The sequence below is a fragment of the Apium graveolens genome, chromosome 3, assembly GCF_009905375.1.
Source record: "Apium graveolens cultivar Ventura chromosome 3, ASM990537v1, whole genome shotgun sequence".
NCBI classification, from domain to species: domain Eukaryota; kingdom Viridiplantae; phylum Streptophyta; class Magnoliopsida; order Apiales; family Apiaceae; genus Apium; species Apium graveolens.
This window is the reverse complement of record NC_133649.1, coordinates 66,994,010-67,021,037: the sequence shown is the minus strand read 5'-3', so window position 1 is coordinate 67,021,037 and position 27,028 is coordinate 66,994,010. Positions and strand designations below refer to the sequence as shown.

The following is a 27,028-nucleotide window of genomic DNA, read 5'->3' as shown; positions in this document are numbered from 1 at the left end:
TAAGTCGTTCGAGTACCCTTGGCTCCACCATTTTTAATAAATTAACCATTAAAAATTTTAAGGCGATTCTTTCGCGAGTACTCTACCAACTTTCTAATACACTTTACATAATTTTTTCATACTCCAATTAGTCGTTTAAGGGCCTTAACGAAGGTTTCAAAGTAAGGCGAGGGGTAATGGTTCAGTCGCGAAATGTCGTTACTTAAAACGGTCGTTTCTCCTAAACCGTACATCGGATTCGAGTGAACCACATATCAAAACGAAGCTTACGACATAATATAACTAAACATGGCAAAGTCACAGATTCAATAGTTATCTCTCTGTCCCGAACACTAAGATCAAGCAGTTGTATGAAATTGGGCATTACGACGACTATGTTTACGCGATTACCTAGTTTTAAACCACTCCAAACAACCACCATTCAACTCACAACCAACAATACAACCAACCCTCATCCAAACCTTACTACATCAGTCCCCAAACCTCAAGATTTTCCAATTTATACAACCCCACACATGAACTACTAGCTATACTTAAGTTTCATTAACTATAAACAAAATTTCAACATCCAAATCACTACAAATCCAATCCAAACTCTAAACACACAAGCATCATGCTTGTCATTTACTATATCCATCAAAACCATCATAATACTCAAAGTAAAGTTAGGGTTTGGAGGTGTTATACCTTCCTTGGAGTGATTAGAGTAGCTAGGAAGTCTTAGGGAGCCTCCTACAAGCTTGATCTTTCCAAAGAAATCAAGAACACAAAGTTAGGTTTTGAAGTTTCTAAAAGTCAGATTGAAAGAACTGTCAAAAGGAGTGTCTTACCATGCTTATTTGGACGAGACTTGTGAACAAGAGTTGTAGGCCATCTCAATACCTTTCCAAAGAGCTATAGAACATACTATTTGAGTGAGTATTGAAGGAGATATGGTAGTTTGAAGTTGCTGCTCTGGTTTTAGCCGAGAGCTTGCTTCTTTAAAATGAAAAGTCAAGTTTGTGTTATGATTTTTTTGTTTTGTTTCTTTGTTTATGGCTTGGCTAATTTTGAGGATTTACCATGGTAAAAAATGAATGGCTCATAATCAACCAACAACACACTTCTTTTTGTCATGCTAAGGTCATTATTCTTATGTCATCCAATTGCCACATGTCTTTTCCTTGTGGTTTGATGATGTCACAATCCTTGGCTTCTTGTACAAGCTTGTCTCTTGGTCACTTATTTATTTTACGGTTCGCTTAACTTTCGTTCTCATTCGTCGTTTGAGGGATCATATCCGGGATCTTATTACTTGGGTTCCCCTAAACCTTTCTCAATATTTTATATTCCTTTTTATGATCCTCTCTTAAAATCCTTGAATTTAAATCCTTTTTATCCTGTCACCTTATACTCAATTCTTTCGATATCTGGTGGATTTTCGGGAAAAAATCAAAGTGTTCGGATTTGGATTCTGACGATCTTTACATACACTTATTTACTTTATGGAGTACTAATACGATCTTAGAATTTCCATAACAGTACTCCTATATAGCGTGGTCTGATAATTTTCCTTAATCAGAATCATCAGCAAAAGTTACTATTCATCCGTGTTTCATAATTTTCCAAAAATTGGGGTTATTACAGTCTCCCCTCCTTAAAAGGATTCCGTCCCGGAATCAGATAGAAAATGAATAGGGATGCTCTCTTAGCATTGCACTTTCTAAGTCTCAAGTAAATTTTCCCATATTGTGGTTCTACCACCAAACTCTGCCTAGTTTGATAACCCTTCTCCTAAGCACTTGTTCCTTTTCGATCTATAACCCTTTTCGGGTTGCTCCATATAGGTTACGTCTGGTTGCATGCCTATGCGCTCATGTGCCCCTATTTGTCTGGCATCCAAATTATACTTCCTTAATATTGATACGTGGAACACGTTATGAACTTGCTACAGGTTCGGGGGTAGGGCTAGCTCATATGCTAACTTCCCAATACGTCTTAATATCTCCAAGGGTCCAACACTTCGTGGGCTTAGCTTTCCTTTCTTTCCGAACCACATCCATCTTTTCCAAGGGAATACCTATGACAACACTGGGTCCCCTACTTCCTATTCCTTGTCCTTTCGTGTCAATTCAACATACTTCTCATGTCCATCTTGGGCTACTACCAGCCGTCTTCTGATTAGATCTATTATATCCCTGGTCCTTTGGACCACTGCTGGTCCGAGCATCTTGCGCTCTGCAACTTCATCCTAACATAAGGGAGATCGACATTGTCTTCCCTCAAGGATCTCATAAGGCGACATCTCGATAATGACATATGATCTATTGTCGTAAGAAAACTCAATCCGCGTTAAGTGATCATTCCAAATTCTTTCAAGTCTATTGCACAGACTCTCATCATAGCTTCTAGCATTATAGCTTTTGCTTCTCAATACTCCTTCTTTTCTGGTTCGTAAGCGTTACTATCTTCCATACAGAATATTATTCTAGATATACCTTTACTCGCTAGAGTTTTATAACCTTTTAATAACCACGTCAACCTTAGTATCACGAACATGTTTCCATTCCGAATACCACCATAACTTTACTACTCCTTTTTCAGCTGTTTCTATTTTCCAAAGTTTGATCAATCATATAGAAGTAAAGGAATTTGTTGAGAGATCACTATGATCATGAACACTTGTTCTATTGCATAGTTAGTACAGAAGGTGGCCAGCCTTTAGTACTTGACAAGCAATTAAATAATAGATGGTATCCTACTAGGCTTCTATCACACAGATAGATAGTCATTCGGCAATACCTCCCCTTCTGGAAGGGTTGTTCTTCTCAGCTTATACAAAATGAAAAGAAAAGAATGAATTGAAGAGAATTGTATATATAAAAAAAATACTGCCACAAAAGATCTGGCTTAGAATCTACCTCTGAACTATAGAGGTTTGTCACAAGAGAACAAAAGATATATATCTATATCAATATCCAGTATTATCGCATCGTATTTCACATGCTTAAATATTTTTGTTATTCCGTCTATCATTCTATAGACCCATGCTCTTCCTCGAGCTTATACTCAATCACCTTTGAAACTCCCTTGACAGCAAAAATCGAATCTCGGATTTCATTCTAGACATCATAGTTACTAGAATCCATTGCTATTCCGTAACCTTCTTCGTATAATAATACTACTCTTTATCGATAAGAAGGAATAAATATATCATAGGTAAATGATCACCTTAGTTAGTCTACCGATGATTACTTATACATCACCACAACCCGATTAGTGGTACCCAATCTCAACATCCATTACACTACAACTCTCATGGTTGTAATCGGCTCATTATTCAAAGAATCGTTGCTGCATTACTATGGTCCACCACTGACCTACTGTCGTCATTCGTTTTCCTTGGAATCTTAATAGCTAACCATACGGAGTCCATACCTGTCGTATCGAATTCTTCTAAGGAGGTAACATGATCACCGCTCATGATTTATGAAGAACACTCCTGAACTTGACGCACATATGACATGAAGCAGATAAAATTTCAGAAGAGTTTCAATGAAAGCAACGATAGCAGGTTAATACCATTATTAACCATATGTCTTTATTAGGAGACATGAAGCTCAAAGGTTCATTTAGTCCTCTCGTAACATGGTCCTGGCTTATCTCAAGATAGGACCTTCTAAAATAGATAGCCCACTCACAGTGCTAACATGAATTAAATCTTTACCAAACTACTATTACGGTTGAGTATCGTACAATCATCAGAAGAAATGTCAATCTTTCAAACCATAATACAACCTTCACAGCTTTAACCATCATCACTGTATTCCTCTGGCACGTGTGCTTATAATTGTCCTCTTACAGTTAAAGTGTCGGCCACCTCTTTGACCTTTCCTGATAGTAAAATTTCCTTACAATCAATGTCATTTTTTAACCACCTCCAAATAAATTTTCTACCTCATTTCAATCACTTCTTATGTGAAAATGCTTTTCTTAAGTCCTGGTGAGAAGAAAAAAATCACCATTTTTTTCCATAAGTCATTGTCTTAGTCTTTAGATGTGAACATTGTCACGACTGACTCTCGATCATACTTAGGACGTCTCTTATCTTGGGTCCTTCTCGTTTTCACCGATCTCGACCTTCATTGGGTCGATCTATACTTACTTATTTTTCAACACGTGCCCACCTGGCATTATTATAATTATGTCATATTTCCTTATCAAAATTTCTATTCTTGAGAACTTTGAATATTACCTTTTTCCTTGTAAAACCTCTAAGGTTATCCTTAAATTCATCATCCGGTACTCCCTAGGTACAGGGCGTATCAAGATACCATTTACTAATACTAGAACCATTGTTTAAGTACTTCTGAAAAAATTCTCTACTGATCTTTAAAGGTTGTTGTTACCTTAGTCCTTCTCTCCATACTACCCAACTCATAATGTCCCTATTAAGGGTGAAATACCAACCTTTATGCATTCCTCTATGGTTCATCTCAAGTTATCGAGGTTCTATCCTTAATTCCACCTTTTTTAAAAAGGTACTTGCATCCTTCCATAGATAAATCAAGTTATGTATCCCTGATAAGGGTGTCTTATTCAATCATTCCCATCTCGATAGTATATGCCTAATTTCACAATAACATCTGTATTCAAAATGAGGTCAATCAATATAGCCTCCAAAAGATAACAACGGTTATCCGCTTTTCTTGCCTGATTTAGTAATGATAACAGGGATGTTCTAGAAGATATTGGTCGTGTTCAACGTGAACTTCTTCTTAATAAATCCTTATTTACTTTTGTTGTTTATCTCAACAGTCATCTCAATGTTGGGATATCTTTCATACCTGGCGTCTCCCTTTCTGGGTATCATGCCCCCGGTCTTACACTTCACTTTCTTGAAGGTCACTTCATTTATCCAATTTTCCTAATTTCTTACTTTCTTGTCTCCTCAGTCTATCCGCGTCTCCTTGTTTATCCTTCAGACTATCTCAAGGTTTCCTCGAATCCTCCCAACTTAAAGGGGATAAAAAATATGTATCTTTCATGCCTTCATCCATTAGCTTTAACTCATGGTGAATCACTCTCATCCTGACGATTACATACTTTTCTATTTCTATTGCTACGAGTCTTTAGGGTTTCCTCGTATCTAACTCCCTTATCATTCCTCCAACTCTATTGCCTTTATATTCCTTTCCACTTCAGTTTCTTTTTTTTATCTACCTCTCTCTTGCAATCATTTCACGAACCCACTAATCATTGACTTCAAACATCACGTCGTTCTGGGATTCTAGTCCTCAGAACAAATCTTGACAACTTCTACAATCTTAGATTCATAATTTATCATACTCGTCCGCCTTTGTTTCGGCTCTAAAGCTTCTACACTATTTCCATAACCTTGGGAAGTACTTTCCCGAAACAATTGACTAAACTTTAATCAGTTTATTATAACCTCTGGCTCCGTGCCTTTCTTGGTCTTTCACCAGCGGGTGGCCTATCTCTTAGGAGGGTAAGTGACAAAAACAGACTTTTGTGATTCGTCCATCATTTAGAATCTCAAATGATTCCTATATTTCCTTTAGCCAGGCTCTCGCCTCTACTGGGTTTGCTTGTTCCTTGGAACTCTGAGAGCTTAGCGACTTAAAGGTCCTGAAAGAATTTCCCACCGCACTGTCTCCTCAGGGTGGTGGTTGGGGATAATAGTCTAAGTTCTTTTTAGACAGGTCCATGAATTGACGTATAGGAGTACCGTCTCAGGTCTCCTTTCCTTACTCGACTTTCTGTTTCATTAGTATGAAATATTTCATCCTTCTCCCATACTTGGGGTTATTTTATACGTTAAAATCCTTTTTTTCCACTTCATTATGTTATGGGCTCCTTCTTTCTTAATGGCAACCTCCCTGACTATCACATTCGGGGTTTGCCCTAAATCTTATTCCTCGAGCTATGGATTTCATCTAAGATCCAGTCCTTACGCTCTTAAACATTTGGAACCCAAATTCTGTAGGAATACCTCGTTATCCCCTTATCATCTTTCTTGGTATTAATCTCTTCTCCAGTCATTGACTCTCTGCCTTCATTCATCACTTTTTCTTGGCACAATATGATCTTTTTCGATAATTCGGGCTATATTGCAATCTTAAACAGCGTTTCGGTACCGGCTCCGGTTACCTTCACTTCTATTTCCATTTTCTCAAAATCTTTTATCAACTCTCCCAAAGACATTTTCATCTTGAGTCTCTCCTTTATACTAAGGGCATTAGCCACCATTTTGGCTTTCCCTGGATGATAAAGAATCTCATAATCGTAATCATTGATTAGCTCTAACCACCTCCTCTGGCGCATGTTGATCTCTTTCTGCGTGAAAATGCACTAGAGCACTTATGGCTTGTGTAAATCTCGCACTTCTCTCCATACAAGTAGTGCCTCCAATTTTGAGAAAATGGATTATGATATTGCAATCTCAAACAGCGTTTCGGTACCGGCTCCGGTTACCTTCACTTCTATTTCCATTTTCTCAAAATCTTTTATCAACTCTCCCAAAGACATTTTCATCTTGAGTCTCTCCTTTATACTAAGGGCATTAGCCACCATTTTGGCTTTCCCTGGATGATAAAGAATCCCATAATCGTAATCATTGATTAGCTCTAACCACCTCCTCTGGCGCATGTTGATCTCTTTCTGCGTGAAAATGCACTAGAGCACTTATGGCTTGTGTAAATCTCGCACTTCTCTCCATACAAGTAGTGCCTCCAATCTTTAGGGCAAAACTATTGCCACGAGCCCAAGCTCATTGGTGGGGGTATCGAATTTTATATTCCCTTAATTGTCTTGACGCGTACGCGATTACCTTGTTGTGCTATATAAGAAGCACCCTAATTCCTTATGTGAAGCGTCACTACAAATCAAAAAATCTCCTTTTCCATTCGGCAACGCCAACATAGGAGCCGTCACCAACCTTTGCTTCAGTTTCTGAAAGCTGTTCTCGCATTTCTCTGTCCATTCGAACTTCTCAGTCTTATGAGTAAGCCGCGTTAAAGGGGCTACTATCTTTACGAACTTGAACGAACCTCCGGTAGTGACCGACCAATCCTACCTCTGGTAGTTTCCCTAACCATGGTTATCAATTCCTCAGTGGTCCTTTATTCATTCTTGTCAGGATCCCCCACGGGATCCTCCTCAGCAACAATCCCTTCTAGGACAACATTCTCAACCGCTACATCCTCAATATGAACATCATCCGGTCCCTCGTTAGGACGCTCTATCGGATCCACAATCTGATCCCCAATATGTAGTAAAACATCATCGCGTTGTTGCTCCTCAACCTCAGGGTTCGGAGTCCCGCTACCATATACGATAACGAACTACGCTTCTATCACGGTATTTATAAGGGTTCCCATAAGGGTTTTAACTATCAGTACTACGTTAGGTAGTCCGACTATGAACTTGGCAAGAGTTCTTATTATCTTAGTGAAGTTATTATTTTAACGTCACATCATCTCTGAGGTTTATAACGCTTAGCTCTGATACCATTTCTGTAACACCCCCAAATCCGGGGTCGGGGATCCGGTTGTCACGAGTTCCATTTTCCTTAATAACACCTAATTCTTAATAAACAATCATCTACTGCGTACTGTGACCCCACAATATACACACACACCACAAGTTATAGTCTCAGAGATGAATACCAAAAAATAACACAAGTCATTTTATTCCACAATTATAAGTCATTACACCTCAAAAGGGTTTCTGAATAAATTTACATATTATTTGCCATTATTACAATTCATAAATGTACATAAGTCTGGTACAACAAAAGTTGAAAGACTAGCCTATTGGTAGTTCCTACCTCAACTACAACGGCATCAACGCCTAGAGGAAACTACGGAACGTTTCCTATCCGCTCACGAATTGGGAGCTTGGTCCTGTTCATCATGTCTATCTGTTGTTGTGTGATGAAAGAAGAAAGCAAGGGTGAGCAACAAGCACACCGAAATAATATGTATAATAATTAATAATATATGAGCATTTTCATAGTACTTATGAAAGTCTTGGTCAAGAAGAAATGAACCAAGTTTGATATCTTAACGCGACGAAGTCGTAAAATATTCAGTATATATACTTATATACTTTTCAAAATCTTTGAAATGCTCTGCCATGTATAATATACATAGAGTGTTCCAGTTAATAACTGTATAAAAATATCGTTGCAAGGTGATCTTATATATCTAACCTTGTCTCAACATTTTTCTGAAAATCTTTGTCATGCATAAGATATTCATTAACCAGATATATGTTGAAAAAATGAAGTTACAAGATACCCCAATATACTTATATCTTTTCCAAATACTACTTGAACTACCACCGTTCAAGTTATAATCAGTTTCAAAAGTTCATCACATAGATGAGACTACAAGATAAGACTTGCATAGATTCGATCTTTGAAATATTATTGAATGAAATGAAGTTACGAGATACTTCATTAAGTCCCGATATATATATCCATATATATCTCTCATACATTTCCTGAAAACCTCTATCATGTAAAGTATGAACAGAGTTGCAATATCCAATGAATTTTGGAAAGAAAAGAATTTTGGCATAAACCTGATATCTTGCTGATCAGGCAAAGATAACAATAAGTAACCTTTTCTACTAGTAGATAGATGAATCCCCCACCGGTCATCACCCTGGCCTCATTAGGACCTTGTGCTGGACCGCCACCCGGCCTCTTACACGTTGATGGGCTGCCACCCAGCCACTTACACTTTGATAGACCGTACCCCGGTCTGTCGCTTATGCTGACTCAATTAGATGGACTTACTTCCCGAACGTTGGGTAAGTAATCAATTCATTTATCAAAACAGCAACCTCGTTGCGAATATAAAATACACCACAGAGCCGAATCCCTCAATTTTTAAGCGAGTATTTAAATCCCCTTCGAAAGGAAGATCTTAAATTTGAAAACGAGTTTTGGGATCCGCTCTAACTTTTAAAAATCATTTTGAAGACTCGAAAACATTTTTAAGAATGTTTGGAGTAATGCTGATTTAATAAAATAAATCAGTCCCAATATATTAGAAAATATTTGAATATTATTATTAAAATAATATTCCCATAAAGAATAATCTTTATAAAAATAATTGAAGTAGAAGTTTTAAAACTCATACTTGAAATTAATATTAAATAACCAAAGATATACATATACGAAAGTACGATCTTTATTTGAATAATCGAAAATAAATTTGATTATCGAAACATTATTCTTTAATAAAATAAAGAATATTATTTAGTAAATAAGCGGAGTCATAAGTCCTCGAATGAATATTCAAAATAATATTCATTAAATATAATAAACAGAGTCATAAGTCCTCGAATGAATATTCAAGATAATATTCCTTAAATAAAATAAACCGAGTCATAAGTTCTCGAATGAATATCCAAAGTAATATTCATTAATAAAAATAAAGTTATCGAATAAACCTTATTCGATTAATAGTTTTGAAAACTATATATATATATCATATAAATATATATAATATACTCGGGAACATCGACTCCCGATTTTAGAAAATGTTCGCCTTTGGGTCCCCTATACTAAGGGTATACGCAACTATTGCTTATCTCTAGCATAGGTATTATGCAATTATAAGTATTGGAATTAACAGATAGATATCAAGATTACGAAACAGACATGCATATAAACCATATCAGCATGCTCCAATATATCACAAGATTTGCTAATTAACCATCATGCATCTATCACAAGATAATGCATATACATATATACATCACAACAACAGTATAACGGGTAGAAAACTTGTCTGAGTGTTCCCGGATAGACTTAAGCTTAGAGTGGGTCCGATAACCTATGAACAACAACATAAGTCGGAATTAACCCACGGTCGCTTAAGAAACTAGACTTTAACCAATTGAATCCTAATGTTTGCTTATGGTCACTTCTACGCTTAACGAATCACATAAGTCGTTCGAGTACCCTTGGCTCCACCATTTTTAATAAATTAACCATTAAGAATTTTAAGGCGATTCTTTCGCGAGTACTCGACCAACTGCCTAATCCACTTTACATAATTTTTTCATACTCTAATTAGTCGTTTAAGGGCCTTAACCAAGGTTTCAAAGTAAGGCGAGGGGTAATGGTTCGGTCGCGAAATGCCTTTACTTAAAACGGTCGTTTCTCCTAAACCGTACATCAGATTCAAGCGAACCACATATCAAAACGAAGCTTACGACATAATCTAACTAAACATGGCAAAGTCACAGATTCAATAGTTAGCTCTCTATCCCGAACACTAAGATCAAGCAGTTGTATGAAATTGGGCATTACGACGACTATGTAACGCGATTACCTAGTTTTAAACCACTCCAAACAACCACCATTCAACTCACAACCAACAATACAACCAACCCTCATCCAAACCTTACTACATCAGTCCCCAAACCTCAAGATTTTCCAATTTATACAACCCCACACATGAACTACTAGCTATACTTAAGTTTCATTAACTATAAACAAGATTTCAACATCCAAATCACTACAAATCCAATCCAAACTCTAAACACACAAGCATCATGCTTGTCATTTACTATATCCATCAAAACCATCATAATACTCAAAGTAAAGTTAGGGTTTGGAGGTGTTATACCTTCCTTGGAGTGATTAGAGTAGCTAGGAAGTCTTAGGGAGCCTCCTACAAGCTTGATCTTTCCAAAGAAATCAAGAACACAAAGTTAGGTTTTGAAGTTTCTAAAAGTCAGATTGAAATAACTGTCAAAACGAGTATCTTACCATGCTTATTTGGACGAGACTTGTGAACAAGAGTTGTAGGCCATCTCAATACCTTTCCAAAGAGCTATAGAACATACTATTTGAGTGAGTATTGAAGGAGATATGGTAGTTTAAAGTTGCTGCTCTGGTTTTAGCCGAGAGCTTGCTTCTTTAAAATGAAAAGTCAAGTTTGTGTTATGATTTTTTTGTTTTGTTTCTTTGTTTATGGCTTGGCTAATTTTGAGGATTTACCATGGTAAAAAATGAATGGCTCACAATAAACCAACAACACACTTCTTTTTGTCATGCTTAGGTCATCATTCTTATGTCATCCAATTGCCACATGTCTCTTCCTTGTGGTTTGATGATGTCACAATCCTTGGCTTCTTGTACAAGCTTGTCTCTTGGTCACTTATTTATTTTACGGTTCGCTTAACTTTCGTTCTCGTTCGTCATTTGAGGGATCATATCCGGGATCTTATTACTTGGGTTCCCCTAAACCTTTCTCAATATTTTATATTCCTTTTTATGATCCTCTCTTAAAATCCTTGAATTTAAATCCTTTTTATCCTGTCACCTTATACTCAATTCTTTCGGTATTTGGTGGATTTTCGGAAAAAAATCAAAGTGTTCGGATTTGGATTCTGACGATCTTTACATACACTTATTTACTTTATGGAGTACTAATACGATCTTAGAATTTCCATAACAGTACTCCTATATAGCATGGTCTGATAATTTGCCTTAATCAACATCATCAGCAAAAGTTACTATTCATCCGTGTTTCAAAATTTTCCAAAATTGGGGTTGGTACATATGTTATCGTTATCGAGAAGATTATACATTGTAACCTAGCAGCTCTTAGTGATAATTGTTCATCACTGAGAGAGAACAGTTCCATTGTAACAGAGTTTATCATATTGAATATATCTATTTCCTGTTACTTGTGTTCAAAGTCAATTTGATTGTAGTAACATTGTATTCAACCCCCTTCTACAGTGTTGTTTGACCTAACAGACTGTGGGTTGGGATTCGGTTAGAGCTTTGGATTTGAGAGATACAGGCTTCACTTTCTTGCTGTCTCTAGTCTTTGTCTTCTTTGTCTTGAAGATGGTTAAATTTAGCCCAGGAATTGGTGAACTATCCCAGTCTACTGGCTCATCCTTAGGAACAATTGGTTCACCATTAAATTTTCCTTGTTCGATCAACCACTTTGAATTCTTCAAATACCACTGAGGGTTTTGATGTCTGATTTGTAGTTGTAGACTTTTCGGGAAATTGGTCTTCCAATTCCTCATCATTAAAGTTCACTTTCCTCTTGGAATGAAGTTTTTATCTAAATCTTCTTTTCTGCTGTAATACTTCTTGCATTTTCAGATCCTTAGGTTCAGTAATTACAGTTGGTTGTACAGGAATCTCTGTTGTGGTTTTTACGGCTTGAAGCTTGGCCAAGATAGCAACTTGTTCTTTCTTTTGCTTTTGCTTCTTAGCATCCAAAGCAGCTTGCTTCTTTTCTAGCCAGATTCTTTCTTTCTCCTCCTTCTTAGCTTCCACAAACAGTGGGTGTCCAACCACCACACAAATCTCCTTACCATTTCTGTAAATTTTGGCAATTCTTCTTTTCAATGCTAAATCAGCTGGATCCTTGTAGAATGCAATAGAACTTGACAACAGTTTCTTTTCATCTGGCTTTGGTGTCCCAAACACTGTATCCATAGGATTCTTGTCTGAAAACTTAGGATAATTCCATTTGGCCTTCATGATGAGATCTTTTTTTGGAGATTTGATACAGGAAGTTTGACCCCTTTCCAGATAGTTCATACTTATATCATTCACAGAGATTTTCATGGCTTTAGAGTGATGATTTAAGACTTTTTCCGGATTCTATGTTGGGCCAAATATCTTCTGGATGTTCTCATCAATTTTCTTCCAATTGATTGGACTAAATTGCTTCTTCTCAGCTGCTCTCAAATTGGCTACTGCTTCTTTGATTAGATCTATGTTGTCTTTAGCAGGTGGCTTTGTGAAAACAATTGTTGGCACAATTGCTTTACTTACTAGAATATTGAGCACTTCTTGCTCCCCCTCACTTCTTGATTCCCCTTGACTGAATAAGACAATTGAGCTTTCTTTCTCCCCCTTAGAAGAGGTTTCTTTCTCCCCCTTTTTGTTATCAGCAAGTTGAGTAGAAGAGGAGGTTTGTGCTACCACTAGCCTTGAAGCAAGTCTGTTTGATGTGCCTGATGTAGATGTATAGCTGTTAGAGAGGCTTCCATTGCTGTCATTCTGGTATCCAAGGAATCTATCTTCTTGGCAAGATCAGACTTCTTCCTGAGTTGTCTTTTGATATCAAGCATTGTAGCTTCTGGAAGTTTTGCATCTAATCTATCAGCTATATCCTTCTTAACTTGAGTGATCTCTTTTTTGATAGAAATGATATCCTGATTGTGTTGGAAACCTTGGATTTGTTGTAGTTGGAGAGAAGCAAGATGTGCTTGCAGAAACTTCTTAGTGCTAGCATTTTTGGATGATTGAAGGGCAGACTATGTTTGACTGATAAGGTGGATGAGTGTGGTCTTGAAATGATGTTCATCACATTTCTTGGAGAAGGCCCATGATGGCATGCCTGATCCGGAACTAGGGCCTACTTCTCCCCCTATGTCCATTGGCTCTTCTTCACTTTCTTCACCCTTACCACCAAAGAAATCTTCTGAACCACCAGTCTCATAGTCAATATCACCAGCTGAAGAGGGCAGAGCTGTAATATCCGGGAAAATTATGTGAATATTATATGTTAAATAAATAAATATTGTGTGTTTTATAAACTTAAAATGATTATTGCCATGATATTAGATGTTACAGCTGTTGTGCGTGTTTCTGTGTGGGCCAGGAAATTTTTCGATTGATTAAAATGTGTTTAAACTGCAATTATATGAATCGATATGCAATTCGAACTCTTATTTATTCGCATATTTATTAAGATACTCGTTTTATTTCATTTTACGCGCGTTTGAATGTATTTTACGTGTTTTCAGGATTTTCTGGTAATTTAGGAATCATTTTGTTTTTCAAATATCATCAAACCGGGACCCCACCGGGACGACAAACCCCACAAAATCAGTGTTTTCATTTTTATAAAATTATTCGTATTTCAAATACCCTTTATTTTTGTATTTTTGAATTATTTGCAATTTTCGTGGAATTTTGGCATTAATTTTGTATTTTATCGTTTTTAAAATTATTCCCCGTAATTATTATTTTGGGGCTTAATTATTGTAATTAGGGGATAAAAATACCCTTAATTTATTTTGGGTATAATTTTTGTGAAAATATAAATAGCTGACTGCTGTTATTTATTTATTTTGATATTATAAAAAAATTCAGAAAATTCATAAAAATCAAGAACATTCTTGGGGGTGAGATTCTAGGTAGCAACTTCAATCGTGGTTTTTGATCGATTTAGGGAACCAAATCAGACGTTCTAGTAACCAAAATCTTACTCTCGACGAGAGCTTTCTTTTGGTGTAAACATCTTGATCTGAGGTACAGTAAATAGAAAAGTCGATTTTATATTTTTATTCTTGAAAATCGTTTTTGTTTTTGGATGATTCTGGGTTAATTTTGTTGTTACCAATAGCTTTAGGATGATCTTTGGAGTCGATTTCATTATTTATTTGTATCGAATGATTGCTAGATGAGTGTTATGGATAAAAAGCTAAGGTTATTATTTGCTGTATTTATTACTAAGATTCGGGAGCTCTAGGCCTTTAATGGCTGCTCTCGTGCTTCGTGACTCAATCTGCCTTTACGAGATGCCTACGTATCTCTGTGAATTAGAGAATCAAGCCAAAAAACGTAGTTCTGATCTATGGGGTGAGACCCCTTATATAGATGTTGGTGGTCCTTGAATTGGACTTGGTATAGGAGACTTGGTGGGCAAGTCTCATAATTAGAATGGACTTTGGAGTCCTAGATAGTAGGAAACTGATTCCTTATCCTTTTAGGTCCCCTTGAGGCTTATCTATAAGGATTTATATCCTTATCAGGACTCTTCTCAACAGCTGATTTTTCCCTTATTAATTAATTACGAAATTAATTAATAATCAGGGCTTTTGGGCCATTTTTATTCGACCAGACCTGATCTGGTCTGAATATCAAACATCTTCTTATTGGGTCTAGCAGCCCATTATCAGGATTTATTTATCCCTATCATTTGCCCCCCAACTTTTGGGAAACATTGACTATGTTTCGCAGAAGTTAAGTCTATTCATTCCCTTACAGGGTTTCGTTCTTGCGTAAAGTGTGGAGCGACCTACACGTTTACAACGAATTTTTCCTTTTATTTAGGAATTATTTTGATTTCCAGGAATTTTTCCCTTATTTCCGGGATTTTTCCCTAATTTCTGGAATTTTCCCTAATTTTTCTGGGATTTTTCCTTATTTTTCTGGGATTTATCCTTAATTTCTGGATTTTTCCATTAATTTCTGGATTTTTCCCTTAATTTCTGGGATTTATCCTTAATTTCTGGAATTTATCCTTAATTTCTGGATTTTTCCCTTAATTTCTGGGATTTATCCTTAATTTCTGGATTTATTTCTTATTTCTGAAAACATTAACATTTTTCAGAAACTATTTAAGGAATTTCCTTATTTTTTGTAATTTTCCAGGACCTTTTTTCTCTCTTCTCTCTCTTTTTTTTTTTTTTTTATACAATTTTCGACCAGGAATCCATTCGACCAGGATCCTGGTCGAATTAGCCTTTGTTGTGCCTTGGTCGAAGGGAATTCGAGGAGGATACATTCGACCTCACTTCCTGGTCGAATTTCGACCAGGATTTTTGCTTTGTATTTTATTATTTTTTTTTTTTTTTTCGAGCAGAAATCTTCGACTAGGAATTTTCGTCCCTTTCGGTCAGGATTCCTGTGTTTCTGACCGAATTAACCACCTTTCTTGCCTTGGTCGAAGCTATTTCGAGCAGGATTGGTTCGGTCAGGATTCCTTCGTATTTCTTGGTCGAACGGGTCTAAATCCTGATCGAATTAAGTCTGGTTTTGAGCCTTGATCGAATTCTATTCGACCTTAAGCATTTCGATCAGGAATTCTTATGATTTCTGGTTGAGCTGGGTCAAGAAGCAGGGTTAAAAACTATTCCGGTATTTTCGACCAAGAATTTTGGTCAGAATTTTTTCTTGACCGAATTAGCCCCTTTTTTCAGCCCTGGTCGAAGGAAATTCTACCTCAATTCATTCGACTAGGATTTTAAGGCAAGTCCTGATCGAATTGGGTAAAGGGTACCAACTTTTTATTTCTAACTTTCCTGGGCCTCTATCTTGGGCCATCCCTTTTTCTGATTAGATTTTCTTGGGCCAACCCTTTAGTGGGTTTTAATCCTGGGCCCATTCCCTAATAAATCTGGGTTTTCCCTTTTGGGCCTTTGATTTTCAACTAATTGGGCCCTTTTCTGGGCTAGTTTTATTGGGCTAATCTTTGGGCCCTCTGTTTTTAACTGGGCTTTTCTTTCACCCCTCTTAAAAAGGTATTTGGGCCTCAAACATGGCTTTTATACCTGGGCCTTAGTTCTGGGCCTTTATCTTTAAGCCCAAATTCCAGGTTCTTCTAAGGTTTTTCTGGATTCTTCTAGAATCTTTTAAAAATTAAAATTTTTCACTTGGTTTTTCCAGGAACTTCTTGGATAGTTCCAGAACCTTCTAAGTTTTGGGCCCAAATGGGCTTTTTAAGGCCCATTATCCCCCTTCCTTGGCTATATAAAGGTGGGGTGAGAGTTTGATTTCTCCACACCTCTCATTTCACCTCTCTACTCATTCTACAACTTCTCCTCATCCTTCCTCCAACTTCCTAACCTTTCCTCTCTCAAATCCCCTCCCTTAGTTTTCCAACCTCTCCTTCAGGCTTTTTCTAGCTTACTAATGGCTGACAAGAATTCTGAGAGGGCGGCAAAGATAGCCTCGGCTTCAAAACGAGGTAAGGATATCGATATTCGTTCTTCGTATATGTCTTTAATCGATATGATTAACACTAGGGGGGATGAATATCCCTCCACTGCACATCTCGACTCTTTTAATCATTGTAATACTTGGCACAACATAGACTTCAATAAACTAAATGCTCGTTATAACGTCCTTCCTCCTCTTAGATTAGTTCCAGTCTCTGGTGGTGATCGTACTTGCCACTGGAGACCCGATACTCTTTTCATTTACACAGATGCCCTTAATGCTGGGCTTAGGTTTCCTTTTCACCCCTTTATTCCTCATCTTTTGGCTGATTTACAAATCAACCTGTGTCAGCTTCCTCCAAACGCCTGGAGGAACATTCTATGTTTTATGGTCTGCTGTCTTAGGGAGGGCTTTCCTCTTTCTGTAGCTGTTTTTAGGAAAGTCTTCCAGTGTTACAATAGTTCTTCCAATATCTGCGGCTGGGTCTATGTCAAGCAAAGGCCCAAAAGCAAACATATCTTTAACAGTGCCTCTATTCCTGATAATAATCAAAATTGGAGGAATAGTTTCGTCGGGTTACGTTGGGAGAATGGTGACTGGGGCACACTTTTTCGATCTTCTTTTGGGAAGGTCAGTGATGGTAGCCTCAAATCCATTCACTTAACTCCTGAAGAAACTATTATTTATAATGGGCTTACTCAGGACGATGGCTCGACCACCAACTGGACTCTCTTAGAGGAGTTTTCCCTGATTCATGTGGGACTATCCTCTGTTTCTCAACAGGGTATTTTTCTTCCCTTCTCAATTTTACTTCATTTCATGCATTATTAACTTCACTTATTTTGTCCTTTGCTTTGTTTCAGCTGCTAAGGAGATTAACGAGGACAATGTTCCTTTGGTTGAGGAAACAGCTAGGATGAAGAAAGCTCGGCTCGCAGGCCTAGACACCCGGGGAAAGGCCACGGAGCCTATCTTTTTGAAGAAGAACAAAGAGCCTATAGGGGAGGCCTCAACTAAAGGAGCTGGAGGCCATGGTACTCCTATCACTGCTGCTGCCCCTACTGCTGCTGCCACAGGCGCCTTTCAGCCTCTCTGGGGATTCCGCCGAGGGGACACCGTAGTTGGTTCCACGAAACATGCTTGGGATTGGTCTTACCATAGCGTGACCCCCAAGGATTTTACTGATGTGGTGGCCACCCCTGATCTTGAGAGGATCAAGCTCATGGGAGCTCAGTCTCTGGCTTCGGTATGCCTTCTCTTTTTTGAACTTATTTTTCATTCTTGTAGCATTGCCTTATACTTTGTTAATTGCTTTGTTTCAGTCTAACGCCTATTTTCAAGGCGCTGTGAGGCAAGCCGAATCATGGAAGCGGGCTTCTGATAAGGCCGATAATGCCCTCAGGAGGCAACAGAAGAAGTATGCTACCCTGGAGAAGAAGCTCAAGCGCAAGGAGGAAGAACTCGGAGAGTCTAACGCCGAGCTGGTGGTACTTCGGGCGGAGAAGGATAAAGCTATAGACAACTATCTGGACTCGGAGGAGTTTGCCCAATCCATGAGGATTAGGGATGATTCAGTCTTTCCCGAGTTTTTTAGGACTGGTTGGGACACGGCCCTTGGGACCGTGAACGAGGCTTGTCCTGATATTAACCCGGCGGACTACATCTGCCCTGATGACGAGGCTTTGCTACAGAGGTTTCGTACCCGAGTAGTTGTCTCGGACCATGTTCCTCAGGATCCACTCCTTCCTCCTCCCGAGTCTTCTTCCAGACCTGCTGAGGACGACAGCTCTTCCTCCTCCTCCGAGACGACAGAGACATCCAGCGAGAGTGGAGAGGACGACGATATGGATGCCGAGGGTACTTCAGCTCCTTAGAGCTTTTTCAGCCCTGCGTGGCTTTTTTTTTATTTTCGAGACTTTATTTATCAAACTTTTGTAACATCTATCAGATCTATTTCATTTATCACCTTTTATGCTTGCATCCATGCATTTGATTTTTATTTGTTAGGCCACAAACATACTTTGAAGAACTTATGAATTTTATAAAATTGTCTGGGATTCGTCCCTTACACAAGTCTTAATAAATTTCGTAATAAAACTAAAACATATAAATCCTAAGCAAGCAAAGCTTCAAGGTGCTTTTCAACCTACTCGCCATCCTGACGAGTGAGAATCGTATCCGGCTTCCCTACACATAGTAAACCTTCAGGTTTTGTGCATGCCAAGTTCTCGGGACTTCAAAACCATCCATAGTCTCTAGCTTGTAGGTTCCTCTACCTTGAACACTCTTGACTCTGTACGGCCCTTCCCAATTCGGGGCAAGCTTCCCTTTTTGTCCTACACCAGATGCTTCTATCTTCCTCAAGATTAGATCGCCTTGTTTAAAAAACCTTTCTTTAACCCTTAGGTTGTAGTAGAATGAAGCTTTTTTCTGATATTCTACTATCTTTGCATGTGCTTTATCTCGCACTTCATCAATTAAATCCAGGGCTAATCTCTGCCCTTCCTCATTTTCTTTCTCATCGAAAGCCTGAATCCTTGGAGAGGAATGTGATATCTCCACGGGAAATACTGCTTCCGCCCCATATGCCAACATGAAAGGAGTTGCATCTGTCGTGACTCTACAAGTAGTCCTGTAGGCCCATAATATTGGAAGCATCTCATCTACCCAATTATTTCTTGACTTCTCGATCCTCTTCTTTAGTCCATCCAGGATTATCCGATTTGCTACCTCTGCTTGTCGATTGGCTTGCGGGTGAGCCACAGAGGTGAATCGTAACTCGATTTCATTTTCTTCACAATACTTCTTGAATTCCTCATTGTTGAATTGTGTTCCATTGTCAGTGACAAGGATACGGGGAATTCCATATCGGCACATAATGTTTTCCCACAGGAATTGTGCAACCTGCTTAGTAGTGATTTTGGCCAAGGGTTTGGCTTCAATCCACTTGGTGAAATAATCAATGGCTACAATCAGAAATTTCCTTTGTGCCGTGGCCATAGGAAAAGGCCCTAGAATATCCATCCCCCACATGGCAAAGGGAATAGGCGAGTTGATAGAGGTCAGCATCTCAGGGGGTTGTCTAACAATTGGTGCATGTTTCTGACAGCGGTCACACTTCTTTACATATTCTTTGGCATCAGCCATCATTTCTGGCCAATAGAAGCCTAAACGAGTTATCTTATGAGCCAAGGCCCTGCCCCCCAAGTGTTGTCCACAAATACCTTCATGCACTTCTTCAAGAGCCAAGCGTGCCTCATCGGGCCTGAGACACCTCAAGTAGGGAACCACGAAAGATCTTTTGTAAAGAATCCCATCTATCAAAGAGTATCTTAGTGCCCGAACAGTTAACTTCCGTGCTTCAGTTGCATCACTTGGCAACCAACCGGTCTGAATGTGAGCCTTGATGGGATCAATCCATGACGTCCCCAAGCCTATGGGAGCCACTAGCTTAACATCTATGCTCCGTGTCTTCAAAACACGGAAGTACACACTTCCCGAACTTTCTTCAATCTCAGACGAAGCGAACTTTGATAGCGCATCCGCCTTAACGTTTTCTTCCCTTGGAATGTGTTCAACATGGCATTCATTAAATTGGGTCATCACAGCCCTTACTAGGCGGACATACTTAGCCAACGTATCATCCCTTGCCTCAAATTCTCCCTTTACCTGGGATATGATCAGCTTCGAGTCTCCACGGACCTTTAAGTTTTTGACTCTAAGTGTCCCAGCTAGACCAAGGCCAGCTATCAGGGCTTCATACTCTGCCTCATTGTTTGTGGTTGGAAAATCTAACTTCATAGCATACTCAATTAAGAACCCATCAGGGCTTTGCAAAACCAACCCTGCTCCACTGGAATTTGTTTTTGATGCTCCATCAAAATAGAGAACCCAATATTCTTTCTCCTTGTCATTCTTCTCCCTGTCCCCATTGTCGACTCTCTTGTCTTGAGGTATGGTATCTTCCTGCCCCCCGACTTCTTGGTTGGGTATGGTACATTCCACCACGAAGTCAGCTAGTGCCTGGGCTTTTATGGCCGTACGTGGCTTATACTTGAGATCGAACTCTCCCAACTCTATTGCCCACTTAATCAGTCTCCCACTTGCCTTGGGACTGTGAATGATATTTCTCAGTGGCTGATTTGTTAGCACTTCAATTTGGTGAGCTTGAAAATAAGGACGCAGCTTTCTTGAAGCCATTACCAAGGCCAAAGCGAATTTCTCAATGGCTGAATAATTCAACTCAGCACCATGCAAAATTTTGCTGACATAGTACACGGGTTTCTGGACTTTCAGTTCCTCCTTAACCAACACCGCGCTCAAGGCGCTCTCTGAAACAGCCAAGTACAAGAATAAAACTTCATTCAGAACTGGCTTGGCCAACAACGGGGCCTGGCCCATATACTTCTTTAACTCTTCAAATGCCTTCTGATTTTCCTCACTCCATACGAAGTCTTTGATGTTCTTTAGTGACTTGAAAAATGACAAGCACTTGTCTCCTGACTTGGAGATGAATCGTCCTAATGCAGCAACCCTTCCTGTAAGCTTCTGAACATCCTTAACAGTTTTTGGTGGTTCCATGTCCAGGATTGCCTTTATCTTATCCGGGTTAGCCTCAATTCCCCTCTTTGAGACCATCAGTCCCAAGAATTTTCCAGATCCTACTCCGAAAGCACACTTCGTAGGATTCAACATCATCTTGTGGTACCTCAGGACCTCAAAAGCTTCCCTTAAATGGGCTATATGATCAGTCTTTACTAGACTCTTGACTAACATGTCATCAACATAGACTTCCATAGTCTTACCGATAAGATCCTTAAAAATTCTATTCACCAACCTTTGATAGGTGGCTCCTGCATTCTTGAGACCAAACGCCATAACAAGATAACAATAAACACCAAAGTCAGTGATAAATGATACCTTTGGAATGTCATCCTTATGCATTTTGATCTGGTTGTATCCGCTAAACCCATCCATGAAACTCAGCATCTCATGTCCAGCGGTGGCATCAATCAAGGTATCAATTCTAGGCAGCGGAAAACAGTCTTTGGGGCATGCATCATTCAGATCGGTGAAGTCTATACACATCCTCCACTTTCCATTAGCCTTCTTTACCATTACAGGGTTTGCTAACCACTCCGGAAATTGAATCTCCTCAATGAAACCAGCCTCTAAGAGCTTTTCCACTTCCTGCCTTATAGCCTCTTGTCTTTCCGGGGCAAAATTTCTTTTCTTTTGTTTCACTGTCTTCCGGCTTGGATCCACATTTAGCTTGTGAGTAATTAACTCCGGGTCTATGCCTGGCATATCAGCTGCTAACCATGCAAACACATCACTATTTTCTTGCAAAAATTTCACTAATTTCCCTCTAAGGGGCTCCTCTAACGTGGCTCCAATGAAAGTCGTCCTCTCAGGATTCTCGGGGTCTAAAGGAACCGAGACCAATTCTTCTGCTGGCCTTCCTCTATTCTCATTATTTTCTCGAACATCCATATCTTCAATAGGAAGAACTTGCCCCCCGACTCCATCTGCCCTCAAAGAGGCCACATAACAGCTTCTAGCCATTTTTTGATCTCCTCTTTCTTCTCCAATCCCGTTTCGGGTGGGAAACTTCATGACTGAGTGGTAGGAAGAGGGAACTGCCTTGAAGGCATGTATCCCTGTTCTTCCCATGATAGCATTATAAGTCGAACTAGCCTTTACCACCACGAAATCCAGCATCTGCGTTGCTTGCCTTGGCTCCGTACCTATGGTGGTTGGCAATTTGATTATCCCTTCCACAGGACATTCTACTCCAGCAAATCCATATATCGGCATGTCGGTTGGTGTTAACTGGGAGTCGTTATACCCCATCCTTAGAAAGGTGTCGTGGAGCAAGATATCCACAGAAGCACCATTATCCACAAGGACCCTCTTAACCGGGCTATTTCCTATTATTGGTGTTATGACCAGCGGGTCGTCATGGGGAAACTTCACACCCTCTAGGTCGGAATCATCAAAAGCCAATGTTACTTCTGTCCTGGCCCTCTTCGGGGCTTCTCCAACAATATGCATAACCTCTCTAGTATATGCCTTTCTGGAATTTTTGGACAATCCAGCAGCAGTTGGACCTCCAAAGATCGTGTTTATCACAGGCCCTCGAGGTCTCGGCCCTCCATAAATGGTGTTTATAACTGGTCCTCTAGGCTGGGGGTTTCGCCCCTGATCGTCTTGGTCCCTCCTACGATCTTCAAAGTTCTTCCTTCCATTATTATTTCTGTCCCCTCCATCTCCAGTATACTTGTTCAATCTTCCTTTTCGAATCAAAAACTCAATTTCATCTTTCAATTGCCTACACTCATCGGTGTCATGGCCAACATCTTTGTGAAACCTGCAATACTTGCCCTTATCTAGCTTGCCGGGATCAGCCTTCAAGGGCTTAGGCCAGCTAATATCTCTGTCTTTCTCAATCTCCATCAAAATCTGACTTCTGGGAGCATTCAGCTTAGCGTATTCAGTGAACTTTTGCCCAGGTCCTCCCTTCTTGGGGGTTGAATCAGGGTTTTGTTCGGTTCTAGGATATTTGTCCTTAGCGATATACTCCAAATCAGTTTTTCGTTTCTTGCCTCCAGTGGGCTCATTACTTACTACGGTCTTCCTCATACTTTCTTCAACCTTGATATACTTCCCTGCCCTCTCTTGGAGCTGCAACATGCTCTCAGGGGGTCGTTTGGCCAAAGACATCTTGAAAAACTCATCCCTAGTTCCTTGTTGCAGTGCTATCATGGCTACCTTATCATCAAGGTCTGGGACTTTTAAAGCTTCCTTTGTAAAACGATTCAGGTAATCTCTTAAGGATTCCTTAGCTCCCTACACAAGACTCATAAGAGATGCTGAACTTTTCTCATGGACTCTTCCACTGATGAATTGCTTAATAAAAGCCTGACTTAATTCTCTGAACGATCCAATAGAATTTGGGGGCAGGCGACTGTACCATCTTTGAGCCATACCCGACAGGGTTTGAGGGAAGGCCCGACATTTTATAGCATCATTCACGGGTTGCAGCAATAGTGCATTAGAGAATGTCCTAACATGATTAGCGGGGTCTCCCGTGCCATCATAGGCTTTGATAGTGGGCATCTTGAATTTCCTTGAGATATGGGCATTCATTATCTCTTCTGTGAAGGGTGGAGTTGGATCGCCAGGATCTCCAAGGGGAAGGAGATTGCTTGGATCAGTTCTTGGGACAGCAGCCCTTCTTCTTACCGGACCATCCAGGTCTATGATAGGAGGAGGATTTCTCCCTCTAGGAGGTATGTGGGGTCTGGTGGCTTGGTGAGCCTCCAAATCACGCCTCAGCCTTTGGATTTCAGCCTCATGAGCCCTGATCTTTTCCTGCACTTCTTGGGGATTCACCCCTGGGGTGCTTTGGGGGCGTTGCCTTCCATCGGCCATTGGCTCTTTTCCAGGACGCCTCCTTCTCGGGGCCACTTCATCATCCGAAGATTCGGAGTCTCTCTCAGTGTATGGACCAGAAAATTCCCGATCCTCAGGGATAGGATCCAAACCTCGTATATAGGGGGGCGACCGCCCTCGTGCTTCACTTCGCCCAGCATATCCGCTTCCTCCAACCTCAGGGTGAAGGGGCATCCCATAAGGGGGGTTAGTAGTAACAACAGTTGAATATTCATACCCGACGGGTCGAGAATTCACAGGTATATGTACTTGTTGAACTTGAGGATTCGTACCTTGAATAGTCGGGGGAGTTGTCCCTTGTGGCTGAGGTTGAGTTGCCCCTGTCTGGGCTTCCCCCTGAGTAGACGCATAAGTTGAATGGGGAGGAACCTCCACGGTTGATGAAATCACCTGGGTTGTCTCTAATGGTGTTCCTTCCTCTAGAGCTCCAATTGTTCTCCGTGTTCTCGCCATGGTTGTTGTTGTTGTTTCCCACAGACGGCGCCAAATGTTATGGATAAAAAGCTAAGGTTATTATTTGCTGTATTTATTACTAAGATTCGGGAGCTCAAGGCCTTTAATGGCTGCTCTCGTGCTTCGTGACTCAATCTGCCTTTACGAGATGCCTACGTATCTCTGTGAATTAGAGAATCAAGCCAAAAAACGTAGTTCTGATCTGTGGGGTGAGACCCCTTATATAGATGTTGGTGGTCCTTGAATTGGACTTGGTATAGGAGACTTGGTGGGCAAGTCTCATAATTAGAATGGACTTTGGAGTCCTAGATAGTAGGAAACTGATTCCTTATCCTTTTAGGTCCCCTTGAGGCTTATCTATAAGGATTTATATCCTTATCAGGACTCTTCTCAACAGCTGATTTTTCCCTTATTAATTAATTACGAAATTAATTAATAATCAGGGCTTTTGGGCCATTTTTATTCGACCAGACCTGATCTGGTCTGAATATCAAACATCTTCTTATTGGGTCTAGCAGCCCATTATCAGGATTTATTTATCCCTATCAATGAGTATAGACGAGTTCTTGGTTATATACTTTTTATTTTTTTCAATTTCTGGATTTTTGATGTTGATTCGGTTGGTTTTGAATATACAAATTGATTCTAGGCATCCAGAGCTTTAAATTGATAACAGATTCGTTAGTTTTGGTTAAGGATTGACTGGTTCATGTTTTTCCGGTCGAATCGCCGGTTTTTGCAATGATTTTGGCCGGAGTTCTTGTTTAGAACAGTTGTTGTTGATGCTGTATGTGAGGGTGAGTTCCTGGAGTGTTAACGAATTGTTTGGGCTGAAAATCGGAGGATTCAGGTTACGATTTGGACCACCAGAAGTCCAGGAAGTCGCCGGACGTTCGACCGGAATCTGGAATTTTCCAGAAACCGGCGAAACGCCGGTCGCCTTCTCCGTTCTCCGGCGAAAATCCGGTTGCCAGGACTGCCGTTCGATCCAGCAAGGAAGAAGACAGCATTCTGAAATCTGTTTTTGTTACTTTCTTTTTCCTTTTATTTTAAAATTCATTTTCTTATTTTAAAAATCATTTATTTAATTTCAAAAAAATCAATTACTTATTATTGGTAATTCTAAAAATTATGTTCTTAGTTATTTTAAATTTCTAAAATTACTTTCTTTAATTATTTTTAAAAATACAATTTGATTTAATTATTTATAATTTATTTTAGTTAATTATTTATGAATTTAATTAATTGATTTTAAAAATTATATTTTAGTATTTAAAAATCAATTAATAATATTATTAATTGATTTATTTCAATTTATTTCTTATTTTATTCATAATAATTAAACCATTCGTCCGTTTAATACGAAACGAACGCGTACAGACTCAGAAAAATATTGCGCTTTCAATAAAAATACTTTTGAGTCCTAATTGCTTTTGTATTGTAATGTTATTTGATTTGTGTATCAGCTTGAGTCGGTAATTGATCGGTAGATATTATTATTTACCCGACTTCCATTCTGAACGCACTGAGACATATCTTTCAACGATCTGATCTATGTATTACATGAATTATGTGATTACATGTTGTACAAATGCCATGATTACATGCTATATGATATGCATGCTATCTGTTTATAGCTTTAAAATGCCATGCTTAGTTATAAACGATCGGGTAGATGTCAAGACGTTTAGTTACGTCGATTAAGTTTGGTTCTGTCAATTAAGATAGTTCTTTTATTTATAAAATCGAGTAGCAAGGAGTGCAGTCAAGTGTTAGACGGAGATAGTAGCCAGCAGCTATAAGCAGAGTTATAGAGAAAGGTTATTGAGCATACCAGGCAAGTACATCTAACTTCACTTATCGTTCAAGTGACGTTTATTTCGAATCATATTATGCAAGTACCTATATCTTCATTTATCATTCAATTAATATTGACTTTGAACTTTATTCTTCCAATTTCCATTCTATTGTAAGTTTAGAATAGTTAAATGTTTTATATTTCGCTATAAATTACTCTATACAGTGGAACATTGAATTGAGATTAGCGAATAACTAATTGTTCTAGTTATTTCGCCATCGATTGGTGAGATAACTCTGGACCATGAGAAATGGAGGTTTATATGGTTAAGGATGTCCTTTGATTTGGCTCATTTGATCAAAATATTTTATGGATTGGATGAATGCGTAAGTGACCAGGACGGACGGTCCAGCGGAGGGCTATTTCTATGTGTTATATGAAATATTATGACACCATTTTTGCCACAGGCAGGTATATTGCCTTTTATTTGAGTACTCGTATTTTGGGGACATGTTTCTATGAATCATGACCTTGTGCTATCACACGGGCTGATCAGCATGTGATAGTACATCCGTCGGAGTTAGATTCCAATCTAAAAA

General features: G+C 39.2%; 1 protein-coding gene across 1 annotated transcript in view; it reads left to right on the top strand.

The window, feature by feature from the left end:
- LOC141714301 (uncharacterized) overlaps positions 1 to 18,597 on the top strand; it is a 43,288-nt gene extending 24,691 nt beyond the window's left edge. Inside the window, exons 2-3 of the mRNA XM_074517829.1 lie at positions 17,800 to 17,969; positions 18,046 to 18,597. Coding sequence (XP_074373930.1) covers positions 17,800 to 17,969; positions 18,046 to 18,597 — 722 coding nt within the window. The remainder of the gene's footprint in view (positions 1 to 17,799; positions 17,970 to 18,045) is intronic.
- The last annotated feature ends 8,431 nt before the right edge of the window (positions 18,598 to 27,028 follow it).